This window comes from Schistocerca americana, chromosome 3 (assembly GCF_021461395.2).
Source record: "Schistocerca americana isolate TAMUIC-IGC-003095 chromosome 3, iqSchAmer2.1, whole genome shotgun sequence".
NCBI classification, from domain to species: domain Eukaryota; kingdom Metazoa; phylum Arthropoda; class Insecta; order Orthoptera; family Acrididae; genus Schistocerca; species Schistocerca americana.
Genome location: NC_060121.1, coordinates 371,469,836 through 371,496,775, shown reverse-complemented (window position 1 = coordinate 371,496,775; position 26,940 = coordinate 371,469,836). Strand labels below are relative to the sequence as shown.

General features: G+C 38.6%; 1 protein-coding gene across 1 annotated transcript in view; it reads right to left on the bottom strand.

The window, feature by feature from the left end:
- The window catches only part of LOC124605266 (fatty acid synthase), a 94,025-nt gene that overhangs the window by 10,909 nt on the left and 56,176 nt on the right, over positions 1-26,940 (bottom strand). The window contains exons 2-29 of the mRNA XM_047136829.1: positions 19,272-19,513; positions 19,007-19,159; positions 18,675-18,848; positions 18,264-18,464; positions 17,921-18,159; positions 16,970-17,200; positions 16,677-16,868; positions 16,443-16,571; positions 16,106-16,336; positions 14,659-14,848; positions 14,052-14,281; positions 12,896-13,200; positions 12,636-12,780; positions 12,413-12,529; positions 12,222-12,330; positions 11,752-12,012; positions 7,124-7,300; positions 6,527-6,690; positions 6,123-6,305; positions 5,715-6,023; positions 4,966-5,162; positions 4,404-4,658; positions 3,678-3,801; positions 3,416-3,592; positions 2,782-2,961; positions 2,277-2,475; positions 2,016-2,196; positions 1,759-1,904 (exon numbers count right to left, since the gene is read on the bottom strand). Coding sequence (XP_046992785.1) covers positions 1,759-1,904; positions 2,016-2,196; positions 2,277-2,475; positions 2,782-2,961; positions 3,416-3,592; positions 3,678-3,801; positions 4,404-4,658; positions 4,966-5,162; positions 5,715-6,023; positions 6,123-6,305; positions 6,527-6,690; positions 7,124-7,300; positions 11,752-12,012; positions 12,222-12,330; positions 12,413-12,529; positions 12,636-12,780; positions 12,896-13,200; positions 14,052-14,281; positions 14,659-14,848; positions 16,106-16,336; positions 16,443-16,571; positions 16,677-16,868; positions 16,970-17,200; positions 17,921-18,159; positions 18,264-18,464; positions 18,675-18,848; positions 19,007-19,159; positions 19,272-19,500 — 5,428 coding nt within the window. The 5' untranslated portion in view covers positions 19,501-19,513. The remainder of the gene's footprint in view (positions 1-1,758; positions 1,905-2,015; positions 2,197-2,276; positions 2,476-2,781; positions 2,962-3,415; positions 3,593-3,677; positions 3,802-4,403; positions 4,659-4,965; positions 5,163-5,714; positions 6,024-6,122; positions 6,306-6,526; positions 6,691-7,123; positions 7,301-11,751; positions 12,013-12,221; positions 12,331-12,412; positions 12,530-12,635; positions 12,781-12,895; positions 13,201-14,051; positions 14,282-14,658; positions 14,849-16,105; positions 16,337-16,442; positions 16,572-16,676; positions 16,869-16,969; positions 17,201-17,920; positions 18,160-18,263; positions 18,465-18,674; positions 18,849-19,006; positions 19,160-19,271; positions 19,514-26,940) is intronic.

Sequence of the window (26,940 nt, the reverse complement as noted above, 5' to 3'; positions counted from 1 at the left end):
TTGATGCTGTGAAACCCAACTCACACGTTTCTCACTTGACATACTGAAAGCTTTGAGTCAAGGTAACCAGGTAGATGCAGCATTTCTTGATTTTCAAAATGGATTTGACTCAGTGTCACACTCGTACTTATTGTTAAAAGTACAATCATATGGGGCATCAAGTGAAATTTGTGACTGGATTGAGGACTTTTTGGTAGGCAGGACATAGCATGTTATCTTGGATGGAGTGGGCCCCAGAGTGTGTGCGGGGGAAGTGTGTTGCGTCCCTTGCTGTTCATGTCGGATATTAATGACCTTGCAGATAATTTAATAATAAAATCAGGCTTTTTGCAAATGATGCCTTTATCTACTACGAAGTACTATCTGAAAGAAGCTGCATAAATATAGATTCAGATCTTGATGAAATTTCAACATGGTGCAGAGATTGGCAACGAGCTCCTAAGTTCAGAAATGTAAAACTGTGCACTTCACAAAATAAAAAGAAAGAAGTGTCCTATGACTATAATACCAATGAGTAACTTTTGGAATAAGCCTACTCATAAAAATACCTGGGTATAACACTTTATAGGTCTATGAAATTGAATGATCAAGTAGGTTCAGTCGCGGATAAAGCAGTTGGTAGACTTCGGTTTATTGGTAGAATACTGGGGAAGTGCAATCAGTCTACAAAGAACACTGCTTACAAATCACTCGGTGACGGGTTCTAGAATATTGCCAAAGTGTGAGGGACACATACCAGATAGGACTAACAGGGGATACTGAACATATAGAGAAGAGCAACCTGAATTGTCACAGATTTGTTTGATCTGTGGGAGACTGTCACAGGGATACTGAAGGACCTGAACTGGAAGACTCTTGAGATAGACATAGAACTATCCCAAAAAATCTATTAACAAAGTTTCAAGAACTGGCTTTTTTACTCTAGGGAAATACTACAACCCCCTAAGTATCACTCATATAGGGATCCTGAAGAAAAGATTAGAATAATTACTGTACGCACACAGGCATACATACAAACAACCATTCTTCCCGCACTCCGTATGTGAATGGAACAGGAAGAAAACCTAATAATTGGTACAAGGAGACATACCTTCTGGCATGCACCTCACAGTTGTTGAAGAGTATGGATGTAGATGTAGATTTCAGATAGACTACAAATGGTTTCTCACGTTGTAAATGACAGCACTTGCTTTTCAGAGATTAAATGATTGGCAGCTCCTCAGTTATTTCTGTTGATGCATAGGCAGTACAACTGTATGAATTCCTTGGCGACCATTCAACTAAGTCTCAGTAATTTTCGTACATTAGATTCCAATGTCACACACATTTCTGTACCCACTGTGTTGCCTCATGATTAAAAACTAATTACACTGACCTGATTTATATTTGTATTTATCATATATTCTAGTGACACCTATTTTATATACATTTTCCTATACTGTGCAGACATACTGCACCTAGTTTAATCAGCTCATAGGGATGAGCAGACACGGTGAAGTAATATCTATCAAGACTCAATATTTTTTTAAAAAGAATGGCAGGTTCTCATTTTATCAATCAACAATCTTATTAAAAAATTTAGCCAATAAATTGCATTTTTATGAGGCTACACATTGCATTAGAATTGGTACTACCTCTACTTTTCTTCTAATAGTACAATTAACTGAACTTTTCTTACATAGGAACACAATCCTTATAATAGCAAAATGGATAAACAAATATTTCTGTAATGAAATACTCTGTAGTACATTTACTTACCAGCCAGAATGTATACTTTCTCAGGATTCATGTATGTGCGGGGAATGGCAGGCACCAACTTTGTAATAGGTTTGACATGCTTTTCTGCTTCTTCATTTCTGATTTTTAAAACAACTTTTCCAATATGTTTTCCAGAGCCAATAAATCTATAGAACATAAGAAATTAGTATGTTGCCTAACACAGTTGAGAAGGTGAGAGTGACAGACAGCATCTGTACATCATTCTTATTTCCATAATAATTAACAACTGTTGATACCTGAATGCTTGCTCCACTTGGTTTTCAGAGTACACAGTGGCAGGAAGAGGCCTCACAGCACCAGACTTAATACCCTCAGTGACTAGCCTAAAAACTTCTTTCTTTGCTACACTATCAGATTCAAAAAGAGCATCTAGGAGGATCCCATGGAATGTTGTGTTCTTCAGGAAAAATGCCATTCCTGAAAATGGTCCAGTCTTTTAAATAGTGCAACATAGGTATTTAGAATGAAACCCATTATACACATTTCATAGTGCATACCTAGAGGATTGTTGTTTGAGAGATCATACTTCCCAATTTCAAGGAATCTTCCATCTTTAGCTAGGCAACGAACAGATGCTTGGAGCTTCTCTTCAGCAAGAGAGTTTAGGACCAAATCAACACCTCTACCATCAGTCTCCTTAAGAACATGCTGTTCAAAACTTGTGTCTCGAGAATTTGCAATATTCTTGTCTGTCAGCTGCAAAGTATAAAAGAATTTCAAATTTGAAATAGTGGTAATAATGCACTCTCATACAATAACTTACTTTTATTACTTCATTAACATAGATGCCAACAAATTGGTACAGCATACACATAACATCATTCCAAATTCCACATATTCGTTAAGTATTCTGTATTATATACATATCTACTTTGAAGGGTGTAAAATTCCAGTTTCTTTAATTTGTGAGTAATAATTCTCTTATCAGCTCGAGAATGCTTTTTGTTTTGAAACCCACTAATTTTTATATCGAACCGGGGAAAAAGTTTTTAAAATACTAACCTGAGGGAAACGCTGTTTGAGGAAAGCTCTCTTTTCTGCACTACCTACAGTAGTGAAAACAGTGCAATCCATATGCAGTGCAATAGCAATAGCTGCTTGGCCAACTCCTCCGGTACCAGCATGAATCAGCACTGAATCACCAGGACGCATCTGACCTCTTACCACAAGGGCATAATAGCTCTGTAAACACCAACAATCCAATCTCATATTTATTCCACATTAAATATTTTCACATATATGGTTGAAAACAAGGTATTTTTGAAAGGAACAGAATAACAATAATAATTTATTTAAAAAATTGATGTGAAACACTGTTTTTATAGGGTGACCTACAGGAAACTGATGGGTTTCAAATGAACAATAAGATGTTCATTGTTAAGAAAAAAAGTAAAGCTTGTATTTATCCCAAATCAAAGGTTAACATCATCTATTTGATTAAAGTCACAAAGTGACTGATGTATATACTGTCATCTCCTACTGCTGACAGTGGGGATCAGGCCAATCTAAAAATGTCTGCTTCCTGAAGATCACCCTGTAAATGGTGTGTTGTAAACACTGGGCTGAAAAAGTAAAGGTTATCATAAAGAAGTTAAATAACATGAAAAAATGAATCCTTGTCAAAAACTCCACTAACCGTGGCATAGACGACAGGAACAGTGGCCGCTTCCTCCAGGGACCACTTATCAGGTACTTCCCACAAGAAACCAGGATCCGCCAGCACAGTTGTAGCCAGTCCCCTGGCTGCAACCATTCCCATCACTCTCTTGCCAGCAGAATTCCGACCAGAGAATTCCAGTCCAAGAATGCAGTCCTGTGCGAGAGAAGGTAGTGACAACGAAGTGAAGTATGGACATTTGATACAATGAATTGAAGAAGGTAGCACATATTAAAGTTACCTGTCCTGCAAGATCACCAGGCAGAGCATCAGGAGGGAGTTTCCCTGTTGCCAACATAACGTCACGGAAATTCAAAGGTGCGTAATATACATGACACAGCTCCTTGCCTGGGAACCTTTCTGGCCTAGAAATGAAAAAAAAAAAAAAGCATAGGCTTATAAATGTTTAAGTAAACACAACTGTTGCCAGTAAACAATTAATTATGGGCAAAATAATGTGATTGTTCTAAATAAATTTGAAAATAAAACAATGGGAATCCAGGATGGAATAACAATATGGAAAGGATAGGTTGCTACTCACAACACATGAATTTTGAGTTGCAGACAGGCACAATGATAAAGACTGCCAGAATATTTTAAGCTTTTGGAAAATTCCTTGTTCTGAAGTAACACAAAGAGCCAATGTCTCGTTGCACCTGGGCCTCAATGTCCAAAAACTTGAATATTTGGCAATCTTTATCACTGTGCCAGCTTGTAACTCAACACCTTCTCTAAGTGGTGAGTAGCAATATCTTGTTTCCATATTGTTGTAAATTTAAAAATATATTCACAAAACAAAAATGGGTCTCTTAAAAACAAAACTGTTTCGTTATTTCATAATTCATATTTGTGATAAGGTAGAAAATCATGGTAATTCCTTCATGCATCTGGTGCACGGAAATTTCAGAACTGAAGAGCGATAAACAATTCAAATGAAATATTATTCAATACTTCTAATGTGGCTTACCTGTAATATGTAAGTGGTCCTTCAATCCACCGCAGACTAGCAAGATCTCCTCTTGTTAGTGCATTGATGTAAGCATGCTCAACTTGCAGAGCAGTGGCAGAGTCCTTGAGAACAGAATCAAGATGCATATGTCTGTAACTACCCCAAATACCATTCTTGAGGACATTCAACACCAGATTCTTTCTCAATTGTGCTGCATAGAATTCATGACTTTTTGAAAATGCTGGTGCCTTTTCATCTTGCACAAAAACACACCTGCAAGTTATTATCCATAAATAAATATTAAAATCATAACAACTATTCTTCTATCTATGACCCAGTATTTCTTTGATGCTGAATAATAAAATCACTTCTTGTTTGGTTTACATGTGTAAAAGTATGACAGTTATGAAGAGTAATACCAGATTGTTTCTAAAATATGAGAAGAAAATTTTAGGGTTCTGTGAGGTTCCTATGAGAACTTAATGTTTGTAATCTTACAAAATACAGTGTCATCAAAAATTCTTTCATTATCTACAGAGTAAAACTTGCCAAAGAGGTGCAATGATTTACTGACACATACCGAACATTGTTACCACCAGGCTCCTGTTTGATGCAATTTATCATCCCAACTATTCCACATTGATTTTCTCCACAGCAGACAACAAGTATTTTAGTACCTTCAGTCTCACTTTGTTTCATTGCAGATTTCAGAGGTTCCACCCAATCAAAATTTTTCTCTGTAACTTGAATCTGAACTGCGTAATCTGAGACCACGGGCTGAAAAGTTAAGAATGTCTAATCACAAAAGTTACAGTTCACACACTTTTTTTTTTTTTTTTACAACAAGGAACATAAAATGTACTGCAAATTTGGTATAATTTTAGATTTTCCCTGTTATTTTACCACACCATTTATAAGAAGTTTACTTCTACCACTAGAAAGATTAAAACAAACATTTTTTCTTCATTCTTTCCGCACTTTTGCTAATGCATGATGATGTATTATTACTTGGACACTATGAGCAACACAGTAAAGAAATTCAGTTTGTGTGCTGTAATATGCACCACAAGTTACAATTTTTCACGAGTATACAATTTCATATTTTAGACTGAAGTTGGCTGGGGCACTAACATTTAACAAACAACTTGAAAAAAGAGAAAGGAAAGCACTGCGTACCATAAATACTGAAATTTACTGTTTTCTATATTATAATATTGGAAACTGATGTATTGTACCCTCCCATAAGCCTCACATGTATAAAAAACAATGCTGTACACAGGTAATAGATACAACATATGCTAACCAAGTCCAATTTTCAGCATCACTCACCTTACGCAGGAGAACAAACGAATGTAAGCCTGTATCCTGTCTGGCAACAAGTTCCCAGTCATCTGGTAACCTACAGCTTTCAACAACTGATCGGCTTTCCTCCAGCAATATGAAACCACCTTCTTTTAGTGATGCAACCATGTTGTCCAGTACACCAGCAGGTCGCTGCAGTATTCCTGTTCCCACGACAATGTGGCAATTTTGATCCACTGGTTCAGAGCTTATATTTTTGGTAACCATTTTCACACCTAGTGGTTCAACTGTACTAGCAAACAAATCAGGATTTGCAGATGCCACAGTCATGTCAACCTGGTAAACAAAACATGTACTAACACTGTAGTGGAAACAACCCAAATGAAAAGTTACAAAATGAAGGAAGAAACAATAGTAGATAAAAGTCAAACTTACAGTAAGGATTGGTTCAGATTCTAATGTGTCAATTATCACAGGTGCAAGAAGAGTCTCTGGTTGCCTGTCATCTGCCACTTCAGCAACTTTCATTTTCAATGCTCCACCTGAGTTCTCCAGAGCGATCTGCAAGCACACTGTGAGTGCTTGTTGTCTTACTCTTGCACCATCTTCTATTGTGACCTGCAATTGAATCATCAATTACACAACTTTCTCAAATAATTATGAACATAATTCTGTAGGCTACAGACATATAGCACAATGATTTACTATTTATAATCTATAGTGACTGTAATCGAACAGTGTTGCAACGAAATACTGAGGAAAAAAGAAAACTTGTTATCAGTCTCACGAGATGATTTTATATTAAATGTATCAGTAGTGGCCTAAAGGCTGTCACTTACCTCCTTTTTGCTTACATTTGCATATGGTACAAAAGTATACTGCTCAAGCTTAGGAGGAGCCTGAGTTTGCTGTCGCCTTGGTGCTAAACTGGCTTTCAGACCTCTTAACTCAATTCCACCAGACTTCAGGATGTTAATATTGCGGTACATATGAACAGGAATTCCTGCATAGAACAGATATATATTGAGTGTAGAGTGAAGAAGTCATATTCACAGTACACTGATTTTGAATATAAAAATTAGTAAAACTAACTACGATAACCTCAGTTTGATAGATTAATATGACTTCAAATTAGACTCACATTACTGAATAGGAAACTTATAAAAGAGAAATTTGCTTTCTTAGTATTACCCAAAAAACTCTAAATGATACCTGTGTTACATAAAAAAAGTCAAATGTTCAGGTAAGTACAGCAGATATAACACAATGAGTGAGAAAACTTCACGACATTAACAAAACCTGATAATGTGATATAAATTAATAATTTTAGCACTCCATGCTCTCCTTATTGTATGAAAGGGAACACATACGCTCATAATACAAACAAGAATTACAGAAATAAATAGTAATGACGTAATTCATTACGGTCAACTAACCATCACCTTCATTAAAGCTCTCCACTATTTGTTTATGCTTCTTAGGATTGATGACTGCTCTCTGTAGCCGAGTTGGTAAGTACAGTTCTCGAGTGTTTTGTCCCAGAATAGAGAACTGCAACATTGTGTCCATGAAACTAATCCAATTGTTAACCCAGTTCAACTTTCCATTCACACCTGTTAAGGTAAGAAAAATGGTTTTTAAATGGAATATTTGTACAATTTTCAAATTATTAAGCGAGATATTCAGTACGTATATCTATCAGATTCATATAGATAAATCTCAATTCTCTACAACTTAAGGAAAGTTAAATTACCAGGGTAGTTTGTAGTGTATATACAGGGCTATTACAAATGATTGAAGCGATTTCATAAATTCACTGTAGCTCCATTCATTGACATATGGTCACGACACACTACAGATACGTAGAAAGACTCAAAGATTTGTTCGGCTGAAGCCGCACTTCAGGTATCTGCCGACAGAGCGCTCGAGAGCGCAGTGAGACAAAATGGCGACAGGAGCCGAGAAAGCGTATGTAGTGCTTGAAATGCACTCACATCAGTCAGTCATAACAGTGCAACGACACTTCAGGACGAAGTTCAAAAGAGATCCACCAACTGCTAACTCCATTCGGCGATTGTATGCGCAGTTTAAAGCTTCTGGATGCCTCTGTAAGGGGAAATCAACGGTCGGCCTGCAGCGAGCGAAGAAACGGTTGAACGCGTGTGGGCAAGTTTCACGCGTAGCCCGCGGAAGTCGACGAATAAAGCAAGCAGGGAGCTAAACTTACCACAGCCGACGGTTTGGAAAATCTTACGGAAAAGGCTAAAGCAGAAGCCTTACCGTTTACAATTGCTTCAAGCCCTGACACCCAATGACAAAGTCAAACGCTTTGAATTTTCGGCGCGGTTGCAACAGCTCATGGAAGAGGACGCGTTCAGTGCGAAACTTGTTTTCAGAGATGAAGCAACATTTTTTCTTAATGGTGAAGTGAACAGACACAATGTGCGAATCTGGGCGGTAGAGAATCCTCACGCATTCGTGCAGCAAATTCGCAATTCACCAAAAGTTAACGTGTTTCGTGCAATCTCACGGTTTAAAGTTTACGGCCCCTTTTTCTTCTGCGAAAAAAAACGTTACAGGACACGTGTATCTGGACATGCTGGAAAATTGGCTCATGCTACAACTGGAGACCGACAGCGCCGACTTCATCTTTCAACAGGATGGTGCTCCACCGCACTTCCATCATGATGTTCGGCATTTCTTAAACAGGAGATTGGAAAACCAATGGATCGGTCGTGGTGGAGATCATGATCAGCAATTCATGTCAGGGCCTCCATGCTCTCCCGACTTAACCCCATGCGATTTCTTTCTGTGGGGTTATGTGAAAGATTCAGTGTTTAAGCTTCCTCTACCAAGAAACGTGCCAGAACTGTGAGCTCGCATCAACAATGCTTTCGAACTCATTGATGGGGACATGCTGCGCCGAGTGTGGGAGGAACTTGATTATCGGCTTGATGTCTGCCGAATCACTAAAGGGGCACATATCGAACATTTGTGAATGCCTAAAAAAACTTTTTGAGTTTTTGTATGTGTGTGCAAAGCATTGTGAAAATATCTCAAATAATAAAGTTATTGTAGAGCTGTGAAATCGCTTCAATCATTTGTAATAACCCTGTATATGTAACGTACTACAGTTACTACTTAACGTGGATTGTGAAAGCGAGATTTAACACCTCTAATAGACCATAAATGCCAATAAAGAGCTATTTCTAATTGTTAAGTTTCTCACAATGTGCTATGACAACTTCTGTAGGCAAGTAAGGAATGATGCTCTTGCAAATGGTACAAATAAGGGTGAAATCTGACTATAAGAAGATGGGGGTAGGAACAGGAGATTAACAAGCAAATCCCAATCTATATTATTTAGGAGGTTATGAATAGACCATTACTTGATGACAATAAAGTATTTTATACTACATTATATTATATCCAGATATTTATAGTTAGTTCAGTCCTACACATTAACAGTGAAACAAATATTTTACAACGAATGAATTGTTGGTTTTAATTGATCAACTGACAATGCTATACTTAAAGACTAATCTCAAGCTCAGATATAAACAATGTTGGGGCAAGAAATCAATCAGAAATAGAATTTTCAAAGGAACCATCCTTGCATTCACACTTAAGTGATTATGGAAACTCAAGTAGCTATATTCCTGAAAGTGTAAGCTGAATCACCATGATGAAGCAGAAAAAATGCACAAAAACAATGTCCAGAAACAACTAGAAATAGTCCAAGAAGGCCCAGTACCTCTCTTGACTTCATACAACTGGGAAAATACACAGTTATTTTATTTTACTGGTATCTCTCCTTTGAAGCAGAAGTCATTATAGTAATAGTATGTGCCAGCTGTGAAGCCATGGCTGATGTAAGCAGACAGAGTTACCTCGTTGAGGAGCAATTAGTATCTTTTGAGTGTAAGCACCTCTGTTTGAATGGGAGAAACATGCTTTTGTTCTAGACAGCGTCAAAGAAAGGCAGTGTAGTGACACAAGAAAACGCTACAGGACAAGTGTGCCACTGTTGCAAGAGCAGGAATGGAATCTTACTACTGTTATGATATGAGCCAGGATGTCGTCACAATACATGCTAGGATTTGTTTTTAAGGAAATTCTTATTTGGACATGCTACAAATGTGCTTAATACCTCAGCCTGAATACAAGGGAATTACTGTTATGTGTTATTACAGCAGAATGGAGCTCCAGCATATTTTGCTATTTAAATGCACGAGTTCCTTGCTGAAAAATTTGAAGGTTGGACATGGTTAAGCAGCTTATCCAGCCCCACAACACCCACACTTTACCACACCATAAACTCATTACCAGGAATAAATAAGTCATATGTGGCTCTATGTGTGTACAGGACTAATGAAGAATTGTGCAATAGCACTGAGGAAGCCTTTCGTAGAATAATGCCAGAGATGCTTCAAGAGATGTCATAAAGGTGAGTACTCCTACAGACAATTTATTTTTTCTAAGAAGGGACAATGGATTTCTTGGACTAAATGTACATGACATAGCTTGAAAGGTATGAAGCCAAAAACATAGCTTTCATGTCACTTTGGGTTCGTCTTATGAGTGCTTCTAAACCACTGACAAACATGGTTTCAGACACCATGTGCCACAGCTAGTAATGATACAGCAAAATAATTCGTCACCTTCAGCACTGGTATGGATCAGGGAATTATATGCAGTGCCTTGCTATTTCATTTTCTGTTCTATTGTCCTTATTATTGCCCACCTCTGTAGCTGATTGGTCTGTGTGTCTGGCTGCCATATGGAGGACCCAGATTAAATACCCAGAATATTTTCTTGGTGAGAACTGGAATAAAGTGCACTCAAATGATGCCAACTGGGGTGCTAGTTGTATGAGAATTAGCAGCTTCAACATTTGGAAAGCTGACAGCAGAGCTTTGTGCTGACATCAGGCCCCTTCACACCTCATCCAATTGATGCCATATGGCAGAGGATGACACAACAGCCAGTTGGCATTGTGTGGTGCTCTGAGTCTGTTCATGGAGTTAGATACTTTTTATAATCAATATAACTTGCACTCATGAAGCACCTACTTTTACCATGCTTAATACTAATAATTTTATGAAGACTTGTTTGGAAAATCTTTGGAAACTGGATTGCACAGGTGTAGCGTTCATGAAATGTCTGTTGTCTGTAACCTCACCATTAATATTTTACTGTCAACATATGTAAGTTGTGATGGCTGCTGCCAACATTAGTCACCATCATGTACTAAATTATATATTCATTCCCAATGATGGATCACAGGTCAATTCTTATACCTCCAAACCTCACAAACCTGATAAGTGTTGCTGCTGTTTATTTTATGTTACTTACTGTTAATAATGCTGTCTCTGAATCTAAGGCCAGCACTGAACTATCACCTCAGAATATAAAGTAACTTATTTATTTGTTCAACAGAACACGTCAACTGTCCTCGTACACACCAACTCCCACACCATATAGTACCATAACACATCACTACAGAAGCCACAAAAAATTGCGTAGCCCGCTGATAAGAGAAGATGGGTTGCACTGCTTTGTTTTGGCGTCTCCCGAGGCAAGCTGTGATCTAGTGATCTGGGGATTTCAATGTGTATCAAGAATGCTACAAAAAATAAATTACATAGTTATTTTTTGAAGTGATAATTACAACTTTATGCTACACCACATGCATATGCTGATACCTGGGAGCACTGATAAAGTTTGCAATATTGTGTGGATTAACTTTTTTAAATACACAAAAAACAAACCCTGTCTACAATGCTGTAATCTGAAATGTAGTTTTATGGCATTTTGGAGAAAAGAATACTATTCTGTTGTGGCATTATGCCTCATGACACACTTCTGTAACTATACTAATGAAAGACTAACTGCATCCCTAAGGATGTACTTGCACACTCCGTATATTAGTTGCAATTGCGGACCTCCACTGCACTCTTAACTGAGCAAGATGACTTCAGCTACAAATTCTTTGTTATGATTACGTTTGTATCCAAAATTCTCCCTTTTGTACCTGAAATATTTTGTTAAATGTCATGCTTACCTCTATTATCAGATTCTGCAATTCCACGGAAGATGCCACCGTAATCGTAGCCTCTTAGTCTCAGTTCTTTGTAAACATCTGAAGTTGTTAATGGCAGCATTTCTTTGTTTTCTGACAACTTGGCAGGAGCAGGAAGATTTAGCATCTCATGGTCAGGGTCCTCTGGCACATATATTCGCCCAGACACAACCACAGCTCCTCCTTCACATAGTTCAAAACTTCCTGAGCCATCAAAAATGTTCACCAAAAATTTTACAGAACCTGTAGAGATCAAAGTTTGTTTTACAGCAAAATTCTTCATCCACAGTAAAAGTTAATTTGTAGTTTGGATATTCTATGGTTCACTTTCATGCACTATTAACATTCCGTGCATAAGTTTGGTTATAACCTTGTCAGAGTTGCACAAAATATATGCAGTTGATGATATATCTTCTTTCTTCTTATTAGAAGGGTTGTAAGAATTATCTTACCTTCTTTTGGCATTATGGTGGCTCGATGGAACTGTACATCTTCAAACACAACACCCAAGTCTTCAAAAGAAGTTCCCTGCAGTTTGGCGAATGTTTTCCATACAAGAGTCTACAACAAAAATTACATAAAAAATTTTAAACTGATATAAAGGTAGAATTTAAGTAAAAAATATAAGAGACTGTTCACTTACCAGGTAGCCAGTTGCAGGGAAAAGTACTCTACCATCAATGGCGTGTCCCGATAGGAAACTGTCCTGCTCCTTACTAAGATCAATTTCAATAATGCATTCCCCAGAGCGAGATCCACCCTACAGACACAACATAAAGCTTGAAAACAAGCTAACACATGAACTGTTTCACAAACAAGATTAAAATAAGTAATGCAGGGCAATAAAAAATAACATGTATCCTTGCCTTTCCACTAAAGCTAGCAACACTCCATTCTGAAGAGTGATCCCACTGGATCAATGGTGCAATCATTGGAGTGCCCCTTGCAACAGGATAGCTTATTTTGTTGTAGAACTGAGCTAATTTTGGCTGAAGTCCAGCATTGTACAACCTGGAACAAAAGAGCACATCAATGATCACCTTGTTCTCCTTTGCTCATCACTGCACAGTTACACTTACAAAGTTTAAATTGGTATAAAATTACTAAAAATCATTTCAAAACTTACTTTCCAATATTTGAGAACAGGAATTCCTTATTATCTTTGTGGCCCCTTTTCATAAGTCCAACATTTGTGCATGTCGATGCAAGCGAACGCTTCAAGATAGCCTGGAGCAGACAATGTGGAGCTACCTCCACGACAATTGCATTTTCAGGAACAAATTTTAGCGCTTCATTGAAGAGGACAGGTGACAGCAAATTGTTAACATGATAGGCAGCTGATGACCACTGTGCAAGAGATGTCCCCCAAGCACTTTCTGGAATTGATGAGCTAATCCAGCGAGAGGTACGTTGTTTTGGATTTGGTATTATCTACAATTGGGAAACAAATATAATTATAATTGTGAAATGAGACAGCACAATTAAGTTAGTGACACTGTAAAATACTTCTGAAAACAGTCTCTTTCCAGAAATGAAAGAGAGAAGTGAAAGAGAATAAAACAGTAATGAAGATTACACACAGTTTTATATCACTGCCTCAGGTTATCGTGCATAAGAAAGCTAAAGACGCCATAAATTTGCACTGTGTATGACCATTAACCCTTTCCCTCAGCAATGCAGCTGCAGGGTGCCTCTATGTGCTCTTATTTAAATTGTCACTGTCTGGGCAACAAGCACACCACAGAGAACGGCGGAACTCTGTGTGGAAATAATGAATTATACATTAAAACAAAAAGTGTGTTTTCATTCAAGTATATTTACAGAAGCATTAAAATACAAAATTTCTCACTGTGAGAAATTTTTTGAAACTCTTCAGGGTGAACTGTTTCCATAACCATTTCACTCTAATTGTTTACAAATGAATCACTGTCATGATCAAAATCATGCCACTCCTCTAAAAGCCCTACAATCTCTTCCTCAGAAGGGACTGTGCACAGAGAACCAACCATTTCACACATCATATCTTGAACATAATAATTAAAACTTCCCCCTTAAGGCAACTGCTACAGTTCAACACTGAGTTAACACAGGCTTCCCTACATGGCAGCACTACACAGCATTGATGCCTAGTATAGTCAGATTTGTGAATGGAGCAAGTAAGAACTATGAGCACCACTCGCAGTTGGGGTGGAAAGGGTTAAATGTACACCAATTAACACAAAAAGTATGCTCAAGACTATTAATTGTTATTGATAAGTATCTGAACTGTAAATAAAGCACACCTTTTCAAGGCATTTCCTCAGCTTTGGGCCAGCATCAGCAATGTAGCGACTGTGAAACGCCACACCAGAGCTATTGACTTCCTTTGCAAATATTCCCTCTGCCTGAAGGGTTTTCACAAACTTAGCAATGGCATCAGGAGGGCCAGAAACTGTCACACTATCAGCACTATTATGACAAGCAGGAACAAGTTCTGGTGGGCATCGAGCCTTAGCGTCCTCCCAAGTTAGACCTGTTCAATGAGAGAGAGAAAAAAAAAAGTTACTTTGATTAAGTTCAACTGCCTAAGAAATACAATCAAGGGTGGGTCTCTCTCTCTAGTACATAACAAAAATGATTGATTCTAAAATCCGTTAAAGACATAAATACAAATACTCTTAAAACTTCTCATTCTTTAATCACTTCATTTCATAGTTCTTAAATGGAATGACAACATGATTTAAAGCAACAAGAATAGCATTAACACATGAATTCCAAAAAGATCTATTAAAATCACTCCCTTAAAGCCAACACAAAATAAAGAATATTTAATCTACTGCCTCTAAGACATGCATCTAAAGCTATTCCCAAATTTGAGTCTCTTAAAGCTAAATAGGCAAAATTGCTAACCAACAGCAGCCATGCTTCCACGAGGCAACTTAGACTCAAGAATACTGCGACCTCGCCAGTATGCAGCAAGAACTGTCTGTTCTGCAGTGAATGTGCCATCAGCATATGCACATCCTAATTCCCCAACTGAATGTCCAACAATTCCATCAGGGTGTATGCCGAGTGAAGAGAGTACGTCCACCAACGCTACCTGAAATGTTTTGAAACCCAAGTTCTGTTGTTACATACATAAGCAAAAAGTATTAGCTAGTAGTAAATATGACAATTACAAAGCACAAGCCAGTACAAGGCTCTGTTTTTCTGAATTGTAGTTCTTTTGTTTAATATCAGGAATAAATAGAGAGAAGAACAGAAACAGGATAAAGTGCACTTAAGGTGCTGGCAACTCTTCTAATGCTGGCAATTAGTTTCCATTTGTTGTAGCGCATCAGGTGATAGTGTACAGTTGCCAATGAGAATAGCTCAACCTAATGACTTATTTCAACAGAAGATACGAACTGATTTCTTTTGTTTTCAACATGGATAGAGTGAGATTGACAATTAGTGATATGGCTATATAAAGTTGGTAACTGCTTCCTGTATGTATTTCTTGTATTGTATATTTCTCAGAATACGACAGAATTTCTTGGGATATTGTTTCTTATTCCAACATTCGATGTGAGTTGGCGAAGTCAACAAATGTGAGTGCAAGAAAACTGGCTATGGTGATCTGTAGCTTAGCCAGAGGTCTATGTTAGGTTGAAATGTTTTACTCTGAGTATTAGCAAATCCAATGAATGTTACTGGAGGAAAACTAGTTGTGGAGACAGACTGATTTGCTGCGCAGCCCACTGATCAACTGCAGTCACAAAGGAAACTAAGAGTATAGTTTAAATTTTACAGAATTTTTTGTTTTATATGACAACATTCCGCACAATAAGTTGCATTTTAACTCCACATAATTTTATGGACTCCACATCACAACAACATTTATCGAACATTGCTTTCTTATTGGTTTCGTCATCTTGTCTAATCATCCTACTTATCTCTCTTCATGTTCCACTTCCAATCATTCACTGTGTGAACTGTCACTAACTGTAGTTTGCAACAGAAAAGCTGCTTACACCATAAAGTGTACTTTTGCCCAGAAATGTACACTTGAAGAGGGTACACATGTCACTGTCACTTGTAGCTGTAAGAAAAGAACTACAATCACAATTTTGATTCCACTTGTGTCTATCATGCAAACTTTGAAAATCCCACAATACATCTTCACTGTTAATAAATATATTACATTTTATTTATAACATTTTCCCTATGTTCAGATAAAGGGACCCAGTTTTATGCATTTGAGATTTAGGCCTGCTCTCAATCATCCCACTTTTGATCACTGATGTCTACTCATGGTGAGGGAATAATATTTTTCTTATGCAGCCAATACAAAGAATTTACACTTTAAAGTGCGCACCTGAATTGCTGCAACTGAAATGAAAGAATTCAGAACATTGTCAAATGTCGCTTCTGTTCCATTGACGATGGTGTCGTACAAGTTTACACCTTCTGGTTGTAGAGCTTCAGAACATTTTCTAATTGCCTTCTCAAAAACTTCAATCTGGAGAAGATCACTTCCCATTCCAGGCCATTGGGTGCCCATTCCAGAGAAGACGAACCATACAGGTCGCTTTTCTCCATCAAAATGCTGAAATAAGATTTCAGGGGAAAAAAAATAAAAATTAGTTTTGTGTTTTAAGTATCCAACGAAAAACTGTAGCAATGAAGAAAAGCAGAAAGCAAACTTTACTTACAGAAATTTCTCTCAGAGTGGAACTTCCACCCAAGACCGTAAAGCCTCTGTAATTATGTCCTGTTATATTTGTGGCATGAATCTCATGAAGCAGGCTGATTAAGTCATCATCTCTAGGAGAGTTTTCGATCTACAAAGTAAGATATGACAGTCATAATCAGGGATGTCAAGAGTAAAACAAGATAGCAAATATTCAATTCGGGACTACCATTTACAACATATAGCTCATACATACTTTTTCAAGAAATGCTGAAACTGCTTCATCTGTTCTTCCCGAAACTGTAACTAAACGAGGAACACCATCTTGAATAGCTGGTGTCTTTGGTTTTGGGTTTGAACGGAGAACAATATGTGCATTTGCTCCCCCAAAGCCAAAAGAATTTACAGCAGCTAGACCACCATTCCATGGAATTGCTTTATCAACAACCTACCGAAACAAGAAAATATCATGTACACATTAAATACAACCAAGCACTAAGTGAGGAACTGTCAGAGATTGAAGCAAAATTTTCGGATTTCTTTTAGTACCTGAAGCCGGCCATCCAAGAGAGCAGGAATATCTGGATTTGGCTCTTTAAAGTGCAAATTTGGTGGCAAAAAGCCTGCTTCCATAGCTATAACAACTTTTGCTATGGAACATAGGCCAGATGCTGGCTCTGAGTGACCCATGTTGGACTTCACAGAACCTATCAACAACGGAGAGTTGCGATCCTTGCAGAATACGTCAGCAATAGCATTCACTTCCTGAGGGTCTCCCACCTGGGATTGGGGAAAAAAAAAAACATTCAGTAATGGAGAACAGGATGGAAAACTGTAATATTGTTGAAAATATAAATCTACAATTCTATACTAGAACAATAATGAAAATCAATAATTAATTGCTACATGCAGAGGTCTCAGCTAGCTGACAAGGGCCATCCTCATGTTAGACCAACCTAGTCATTATGGGTCATCAGTCAACGTAACAAGATGTGAAAATGTAGCAACTGAAGACAAAGACCATTACATTCCAAAACACTTGTCATTATTTCTACAAACTGAAAGATAGTTCTAAGTACCTTATCTACTATCTAATCCACTGTGGTCAATTTGCCTTAGTCTGTGCAATAACCAAATAAAAAACATTTCTTTGAAAAAATGTACTGAGATGTCAGATTTCAGTTGGGCGTACAACACACTGAAACGCCAACTTTTATATTTCCATAACGACATACTGCCCCACAACAGTGAGTCATGTAGATGTGGCTTGACAGAAAATTTTTTACTCTACAAGTCTAGTGAACATTTTACCAGTGTTTTGAAACATTAGGAAAGAACAAGTATAGGCTTACCCCATTGGACCTGGTATCTACGCTGTAGTTATTAATATGATATGAATAGTATGATATACTGATGAACATGCATAGTTATGATTTCTTATAACTGTCACTTCCAACCTTTTCAAATATATGCTTAGTAAAGATTTTACAGCAAACTTACTTTAGTGCCTGTACCATGCGCCTCAACATAGGATACATCTGAAGGGTTGAGTCCCACTTCTGCGTAAACTTCTTTAACAAGTTTCTTCTGCATTTCTCCAGAAGGAAAAGTTATACCTTGAGTTTTATAACCATCAGTGTTGGTCTTTGCATTCACAATTGTTGCATAAACACGTTTGGCTTGTGAAGATTTCTGGAGATAAATTACAACTGCTGCTTCACTGCGTACATATCCATTGCCTATAGAGGAAAATATCAGATTAGTTTAGTGAGCATAATTAGCACACTCAGAGCCACAAAGAAATTAATTTTTAAATTAGTAACTCAAATGTTATCAAACTTACCTGAGGCGTCAAATGCTTTACACATTCCCTGAGGGCTGAGCATGCTTAACCGATGGAACTGAAGTGAACATGTGGGCTTTAACAACAGGTTAACACCACCTACTATAGCTGCATCACATTGTCCTGTGCGCATAGCATTCATAGCTTGCTGGAGAGCAAACATACTGGAGGAGCAAGCTGTATCAATGGCATAGCTGGGACCTAAAATAACATGAAAGATAACATTCAGATTTCTTCCCAGTAGCAAGATGGCATAAATATCCAATATGATGTTTCATGCTAATTACATGTCAAGTTACGGGATCAAATAAAATTCAATCCCACACAATAATATTTGTAACAACAAAATTCGAACTATGATTTTCGATCAGACACAGTTTCTTTAGCTCAGTAAATTACAGGCCTACATACCTGAGAAATCAAATGTGTACGAGATTCTATTTGGGAACATTGCACGGCAGCAGCCTGTAAGACCATATCCATTGACTTTCTCTGGGTCAGCTGTCCAATACTCGTCAGACTCGCTGTCAGATACTCCAATGAAAACTCCTGTTCTTGATCCTCTGACATCAACGGGGTTTACTCCTGAATTGCAACAACATATCACATATATATATACATACACACACACACACACACGTTAGATCCGGCCAGAATGGATTCAAGAATGTTAAGAAAGTGAAACTGTGAATATAAAACAAGCTGCATCATTATGAGCTAATTCATACATGTATATGACAAACCTGCATCAACTATAGCCTCATGTGTCAATTCAAGCAACATTCGCAACTGGGGATCCATAACATGGGCCTGCTTTGTATGTACTCCGAAGAATGTAGCATCAAAATGCGCCAGATCCTTCAGTTTTCCAGTTCGAGTGGGCAAGCCATACAGGCCTAGAAACACAGAAACAAAATGGTACTTTAACTAACCCACAATTTTTCACACTGAAGTAACAATTATTTAAGCAATAATAATACTCGTAACCAATAAAGAATGAATGCTTACCAGATGGCCACCTTCTCTCATCATCTGTCACTAGATCAACACCTTCAAAGAGTTGTTGCTTAAATTCTTCTATGTTGGAACTTTCTGGTAACCTTCCTGAGATACCAGTAATAACTATGTCATCATCCATGTTCCAGTGACCGTTGGGCACGGAATTTACTGTAGATGTGTCAACTGTTCTCACTCCTACCGGAGCATGCACTTCAACTTCTGGGAAACGGGCTGGCATGTTTTCTGTTTTCCTGCAAAATAAATTACATACCGCTGTTCACTTAATCGCTTAATTACCAAGTGGACAACTCCTTAAACAAAAATCTGTTACGAAAAAAGTACACTTAACACTTAATTAGCAGCTTAGTGAGAATAAAGAAATTGGTTTATTAACTTAGATAAAGTTACAGCAAAGCGAACACTTACATCATAAAACATTTTTTTTCTCAAATTAAGAACGGGTTCATGCCGATTTATTTTTCCAGTGTTGTTATATGACGTATACAGATAAACCTCGCCAAAAGAGCCTTTAAAACTTGTTGGCACTGTAACTTTTATTTTTATGCCTTTCTGGTTGTGTAGAAATACGGCACGCACAGGTACAACAATGGCATGATTGTTGTTTCAGCTAGGGTGTAAAGTGATATGACTCTCAAAATCTATTATACGACGGATTCCAACCATCTTAATTACAAACAACAACGTATCGCAAAGATACCATAAACATGCCACAAAACAATGTTTTACTCTATGAATTTTTGGCACACACGCTACAAATTGTTCAGGATCTCTGACGACAAGCAAGGGTTACTGGTAGAATGTGAATGTTTGTATTTCCAGAGCAAGTGCTGCGTGTAAACTGCCCCGATTCGACTAGCACCACTGGTAAGGCAGATCTGCAAATTCGATCACCCATATAGTTTTCAGACTGCGTCGATTGGCACTTCTTTCTTTACGAATAGCAGTAACATTCCGAGTAACTCATCAAATTGCCTTATGGGCAGACTTGGTTTTATGATATCCACCCCTGCCATTAAATTACTCTGTTCTTAACATTATGACTGGGTCTTTTAATATGAAAAATCCGATCAGAAACGGGGATGCTAATTTTCATTTTTCATTACGTCCAGATGTGCAGTGTATTGCCGCTGACGAGGTCCTACGAAACGATACAAATGAAAATATTAACAAGGTGAACAAATAATATAAGGAAATCCTGTTTTGTTGAAATGGGTGGACTTTGTTAGAATATAAATGATTAGACTGCAGAGCTTTGCAAGGATTCTCGCATAGTATTATTCTGATACATTAACGAACAACTATACTTTTGTTACTTTTTTTGGCCTGGTAAGGCTCTTTCAGATTTTTCTTTGGTGTAACTAATTATAAAATCACCATTTTCGTACGTAGAGCTGGAACATTTACTTGTTTTTCATATATTTTCAAGGGTGTATCCGAACGGACCATCAGGCCACACGGAAATAGTCTACATATCAGAGATTATTTACAATGAAGCACAACGAAATTATTCTTTTAATTTTTGAATACATTGCAGATTTTACCAACTCTTTCCTCAGCTCGTGTTCTTAAAATCGCTTGTGCAGTTTGATTTAAAATTTGACAGATGTTCTCCATTATTTTGTGTGATTACATTTATTTGTTGCAAGGACTTCAACTAATCAACATAGGTTTTGTTCCAACGTTGCACCCATTTTAGGCTAGCCTTAAGATGGAAACATTGGGTTTCGGGCTCCACATGCAACAACCTACGTGGATGGTGTTTTAACGCCAGCTTTATAATCACACAAACTGACCGCAGTAAAAGCAAATGATTTAAAGTATCTGAAATGGAAAAAAAGCATGTAAACTTAGGCTAGAGACGGGTAATAGTGTTTTTCCCGAGGTATGAGAGTTGAAAATTTATTAGAGGAGGAACGGTAACGCTGAGAATTGTTTCGGATAACTGATGATCCTATAATAATGATTCTCTACTATTCGAGCACCAGAAAAACGTTTTCGGTTGCTCCAACAGCCAACACGCCGAGTGTCAACTTGCTTTACGCAAATGGTACTGGTACCACTCATGTATACGACTATTTATTCAGTACATCGACCAAATACCGTATCCGGTATCATTCGAGCACATAATGACACGATGAAAGAAAATATTTAACTCGTGACCTTCAAAGAAAGAAAAAAATAAAACAATTAAAGAGGTCTACTTGCAGGGTGATTCTACTGACGTGTTTCTTTATTCTATTGATAAAATATTAGAGATGTAACTAATCATGTCAAAATGTTGGCATCCCACTCCATAATCATTTCTGTAGGTAACGCTACGCGTATCACTTGTCAATACAATGGTACTGAAGTTTCATCGTTCATCGCCGAAAGCCTTCAGTTGCAACTGATATAGCGAATAAGTAGATCAAATGTTAAACACGGAAGATAGACGACTAGCGGAGCACTAGCTCTGACAAGGATGGAGAAGGGAATCGGCTGTGTCCAATTCAGTGGCATTGGCCGGAAATTCAAATTAAAGATTTCGGGAAACAATAGAAAATCTACATTTGAACGTCCGAATGGGAATTTGAGCCCCGTTGCTTCCGGATACGAATGCAATGCCTCCAGCGCTGTCCAGCTTTCCCAATAGCCGGTAGTCACAGTAGAGTGAGTCTGTGCTACTCCACTTCCATACAGGGGATCGCTGGACTGTTACTAGGTTTCGTCCATATGTTCATAATGTAGATCTCTCTCAAGTCCTACCATGGTAGAGCGATGTGCGGCGTGGTGGTCGGACGTTAGTTAAATTTGCAATCTCAGGAGACCTGCTTGCCAATGTAATATGTAATGCTACCGTATCCCTTACACACATTTATCCGACCAGCCGATCTTGTTGACATGCATGAATACGAGGAAAGAAACAAAAAGCACGTGATTTGTGGTGTCACCGCCAGACACCACACTTGCTAGGTGGTAGCTTTTAAATCGGACGCGGTCCGCTAGTATACGTCGGACCCGCGTGTCGCCACTGTCAGTGATAGCAGACCGAGCGCCACCATACGGCAGGTCTAGAGAGACTTGCTAGCACTCGCCCCAGTTGTACAGCCGACTTTGCTAGCGAAGCTACACTGACCGATACGCTCTCATTTGCCGAGACGATAGTTAACATAGCCTTCAGCTACGTCATTTGCTACGACCTAGCAAGGCGCCATAGCAGTTGATAATTAATATTATGAAGCATGTACCGTAACGAGAGATGTTCTACAATTGTGGATTAAAGTTAAGTATTATATCAACTACGTACTTTATTTGCAATTCTCAAGATATTGTCCTGTTCCAGCCAGACCTCACGCCAGTCAGCGTGTAATTAAACGCGTGCATTTCGGCCTCCTCTAGAAACACAGTGTTGGCTCTTCTGCCAACACTACATGATTAGAAAGTGGAAACTTCATTTTAGGTGAGATTGTGCAAAGATTCGCCGCTCGGAAGCAGACAGCGCAAGTTTATTCTATCTGTACCACCATCCGTTAAAGAAGTCAAACTGCTTCAAGAAGTACTTCGTCTCATCTTGCCCTGAGCTCAAGAAACCTACGGCGTTATTATACTGCGACAGTATTGGGCGTCAATGCCTTGCGGCTATAGCAAGATGTTACGAATTGTGGAGATTGATTATGTAAACGGATAGTATTTTGAAATTTAGTATCAAACTTTTATGTCCACATTTGTCTGACGTGTAACATATTTTAATAGAGGGTGAGGTGTTCCGTTCGCCTCTAATACAAACACTTCGAACTGAGTCACACAGCACGTCGCTAGCGACGTCCGTACCTATTGGGCAGCGAAAATAGCATTCGCAAATAATTTTGTGCCGTCTATATGACAAAAACTGCCTTCCAATTTCAAGCTGCGAGTTATATTGCAAAATAAGACTGATTAAAATGACAATACGGTAGATGGTACAGAACTGGAGAAACGTGCATAAGCTGACGACTCGAGTAGCTAACTCCGGCAAGTAGTGTAAGGGAAATGCTGAGCGATCAGGTTGAGAAAAGGTCAGACATTTAGACTAGTATGGACGGTGTAACAAGCTCCTTCCTGTGTTGACAAGTACAAGTCTCTCTCTCTCTCTCTCTCTCTCTCTCTCTCTCTCTCTCTCTCTCTCTCTCTCTCTCCCCCCCCCCCCCTCCCTCCCTCCCTCCCCTCCCCTCTTTGTGTGTGTGTGTGTGTGTGTGTGTGTGTGTGTGTGTGTGTGTGCGTGTGCGTGTGCGTGTGCGTGTGAGAGAGAGAGAGAGAGAGAGAGAGAGAGAGAGAGAGAGAGAGAGAGAGAGAATTTTACCGCGCATACAAAATGATCTCTCAAATTCAAGTTTTGCGTAATCCTTTCAGGTAGTTGCCACCTTGTCTTGCTGCACTGGGTCTCCTCCGCCTGTGTTTTTTCCTACCCTGGAAAATCCAGTGTACATTTTTCCCAAATTATGATGCGATTGCTGTGCCAAAGCCGGTCCAGGAATGCAGGCTCCACCATTGCAGCCTAACGTTTAGTCCACAGCCGCATAACGCAACGTTGCTGTACAATGTTGGTCAGTCAGTCGACTCACTAATCAAAACAATGACAAACTGTCCTGGCGATTTTCCCATCGCTCTTTAATGAGGTATCTTGAACATGTCATGGTGACGTTTGAGCTCCCACCGACCAGCTGATACCGAGTGACGTTATATCGAACGGAATAGTCCTGTTCAAACTTGTCAGGGGTTAGGACGAAAGTAGGCTCTATACTCGTTCTCTTCCTTCTAATGCAAAGTCTGTGGCTAATACAAACTTAAAGAAAAAGCATACTATTCTGTATGTTGGGAGATAGTTTTCATTCTTTTTTCCTAAAGTTTCTTTTGCAGTGCCGTTAGCGAAACAAGAAGTTTAGAGTTATGAACGACATTGTGCTATCCACTATTTGCTGTTCTCAATGTGTTTATATAATTTCTGCTGCACACAAAAACGTTCGTCAGAAATTAATGCTTATCCGGAAGCTCTTGTCTTCAGCAGTGCGTCGAAAACCGGACGTACTGTTCACGATCAGATAACAGCTGAACCGGTTTATAGAACACAGAACTATTTTTAGTTTTGAATAATTGTTATTGTACATCATCATCAGTGTTCTGCCTAAAGGCAGGTTTTCACATGGTAGTTCTCCAGTCTGTCCAGTCTTCTGCCATCCTCTTCAGGTCTGCATAATTTCCTCTTCCCTTTATGTCGTCTATCATCTTGTATCTCCTTCTTCCTCTCAGTCTTCTCCCACAAACCAATTCTTCCAACACATCTACTAGCAAGCACTCCCTTCTCAATGAATGTCCCAACCAGTACTTTTTCCTTTCTCTTACAACCTTCAGCAGACATCTTCTCTCACCAATCCTTTCCAATACTCTTTCATTACTCACTCTTTCCATCCAGCGTATTCTCTCCATTCTCCTCCACATCCACATCCACATCTCAAATGCTTCTAACCTTTTTTCATCCTCTCGTCTCAGTGTCCATGTTTCTGCCCCATATAGTGCCACACTCCAGACAAAACATTTGCCAAGCCTTTTCCTTAGTCCTTTATCGAATTTGCCACATAAGAGTCTCCTCTTTCTGTTGAATGCCTCTTTCGCTATGGCAATTCGAGTTTTCACCTCCTGGTGACATCTCAAGTCTTCAGTTATTGTGCTTCAAAGATATTTAAATTCACTTACTTGGCTAATGGTAGATTGTCCTATTTTAATATTGGACAGTATGTCTTGTACTGATGACCATACTCTTTGTTTTTGCTGTGTTTATTTGCATTCCATATTCCACACAAGCTTCATTCAGATCTTTGAGGATGTTATTCACTGTCCGCTCACTTTCTGCCACTAATACCATGTCATCAGCAAATCTTCTACATTCTATTCTCTTTCCATCAATACATATTACTCTTTTCCCGTCTAAATTTTTCGCAATAATCTCTTCAAGGTATACGTTAAACAACAGTGGGGAGAGGCAACAACCTTGTCTAACACCTCGTCCAATGCTGCTTTCTTCTGACATTTCATTTCCAATCCTTATCCTTACTTTCTGGTGTAAATATAGATTCTGTATCAGTCGTCTTTCTTTCCAATCTACTCCTGTCCTCTTCAAGATATCCATCAACTTATTCCACTGAACTCTGTCAAAAAGCCTTTTCTAAATCTATAAAAACAGCAAATATTTGTCTACCCTTTTCTATATATCTTTCCCCTATAGTTCTTAGCAGGCCAATAGCGTCTCTTGTTCCTTTTCCTCTTCTAAATCCGAACTGCTCCTCTGCAATCCCTCTATCCAGCTTGCCATATAACCTTTTATTCAACACTCTCAGCAAGACTTTAGCTGCATGAGAAATTAGGCTGATGGTCCGGTGCTCTTCACATTTTTAGTGTTTCTCTTTTTCTCTGTTGCTATCATAACTGTTGCAGCGAAGTCCTCAGGCCATTCCCCTTTGTCATATATCTCGTTGCAGAGGTAGACTATTTCTTTTCTTGCCTTGTTTCCCAGACTTTTCAACAGTTCTGCTGGCAAATCATCTATTCCACATGCCTTTCTATTCTTCATCTCCTTCAGCGCCTTTTCTGCTTCTGCTTCCAAGATGGTAAACCCCTTTCCATCTTTTGGCACATATTGCTCCTCTTCAACCTTAATTTCGCTTTGCATTTCATCCCCCTTATACAGACATTCAATATATTCTTTCCATCTGTTCAAAACCTCCTGTGGTTCTTCTGCTAGAGTACCATCCGCTCGTTCTATGATGATGATGATATTGTACAAATATATAAGAACGAGAGGTCCAGACAAAATAAAACGCCACAGGCAGAATTCCTTAGTTTCCACATTTATTACAGACCAAAGTAAAATATGACTGGTACGTAGATTATGGAGTTAGTTACTTCACACTTAATAGTGTCTTTTCACAGCTTTCTGCTATCGCAACTGTCTCAACTGCAACGAAGCAAATCGTCGGCACCTAGAGAAGGAGGAATCTCACTTCAAAACAAATAGTCTTTTGACACTTTAGTTCCTCCCGTCGTGATGAGGGAATAATTATGTGGCATATGGTAGGTAGAACCTCTGCGTCAATGGGCAGGAAATTTCTCGAACGGCACGTTACTATAGCTGGATGCGCTGATTATTCAGCTGATGATGCCAATGTGATCGTCAGTCGAAATTATGTATTTATGGACACCGAAGAAGAGGACTGACACTTTTAAAGGAAAAAAGGTTATATTTTTAACGTATTGTCAACAGCAGTCATCAGAGTTCATCCGAATAAGTGTGGTGAACGACGGCGGCCATAGTCATCTTGAAGAAAAGATTCTGGCATCCGCGTTAGTTAGGAGTTTGGGAAACCGTGGAAACATAAAAGAGAATGGCGGTACAGGTATCTGAACTCTACTGTACATTACATGAATACCACGTCGTAACAAATGCATCACACTTTTGAGATCTTATGGTGGACATCAGCTACAAAAATTCGACAGCAGGGGAATGTTACGTCACGGCAAACCTTTCGGAGAAGACGCTACTGTAATTTGGTCATCTCATAAGAAAGTTTATCGTGGAAATCATAGATTTTTGCCTGTGGTATTTTATTTCGATTGTGAGCAGTTATATTATTTTCTGGACCTCTCA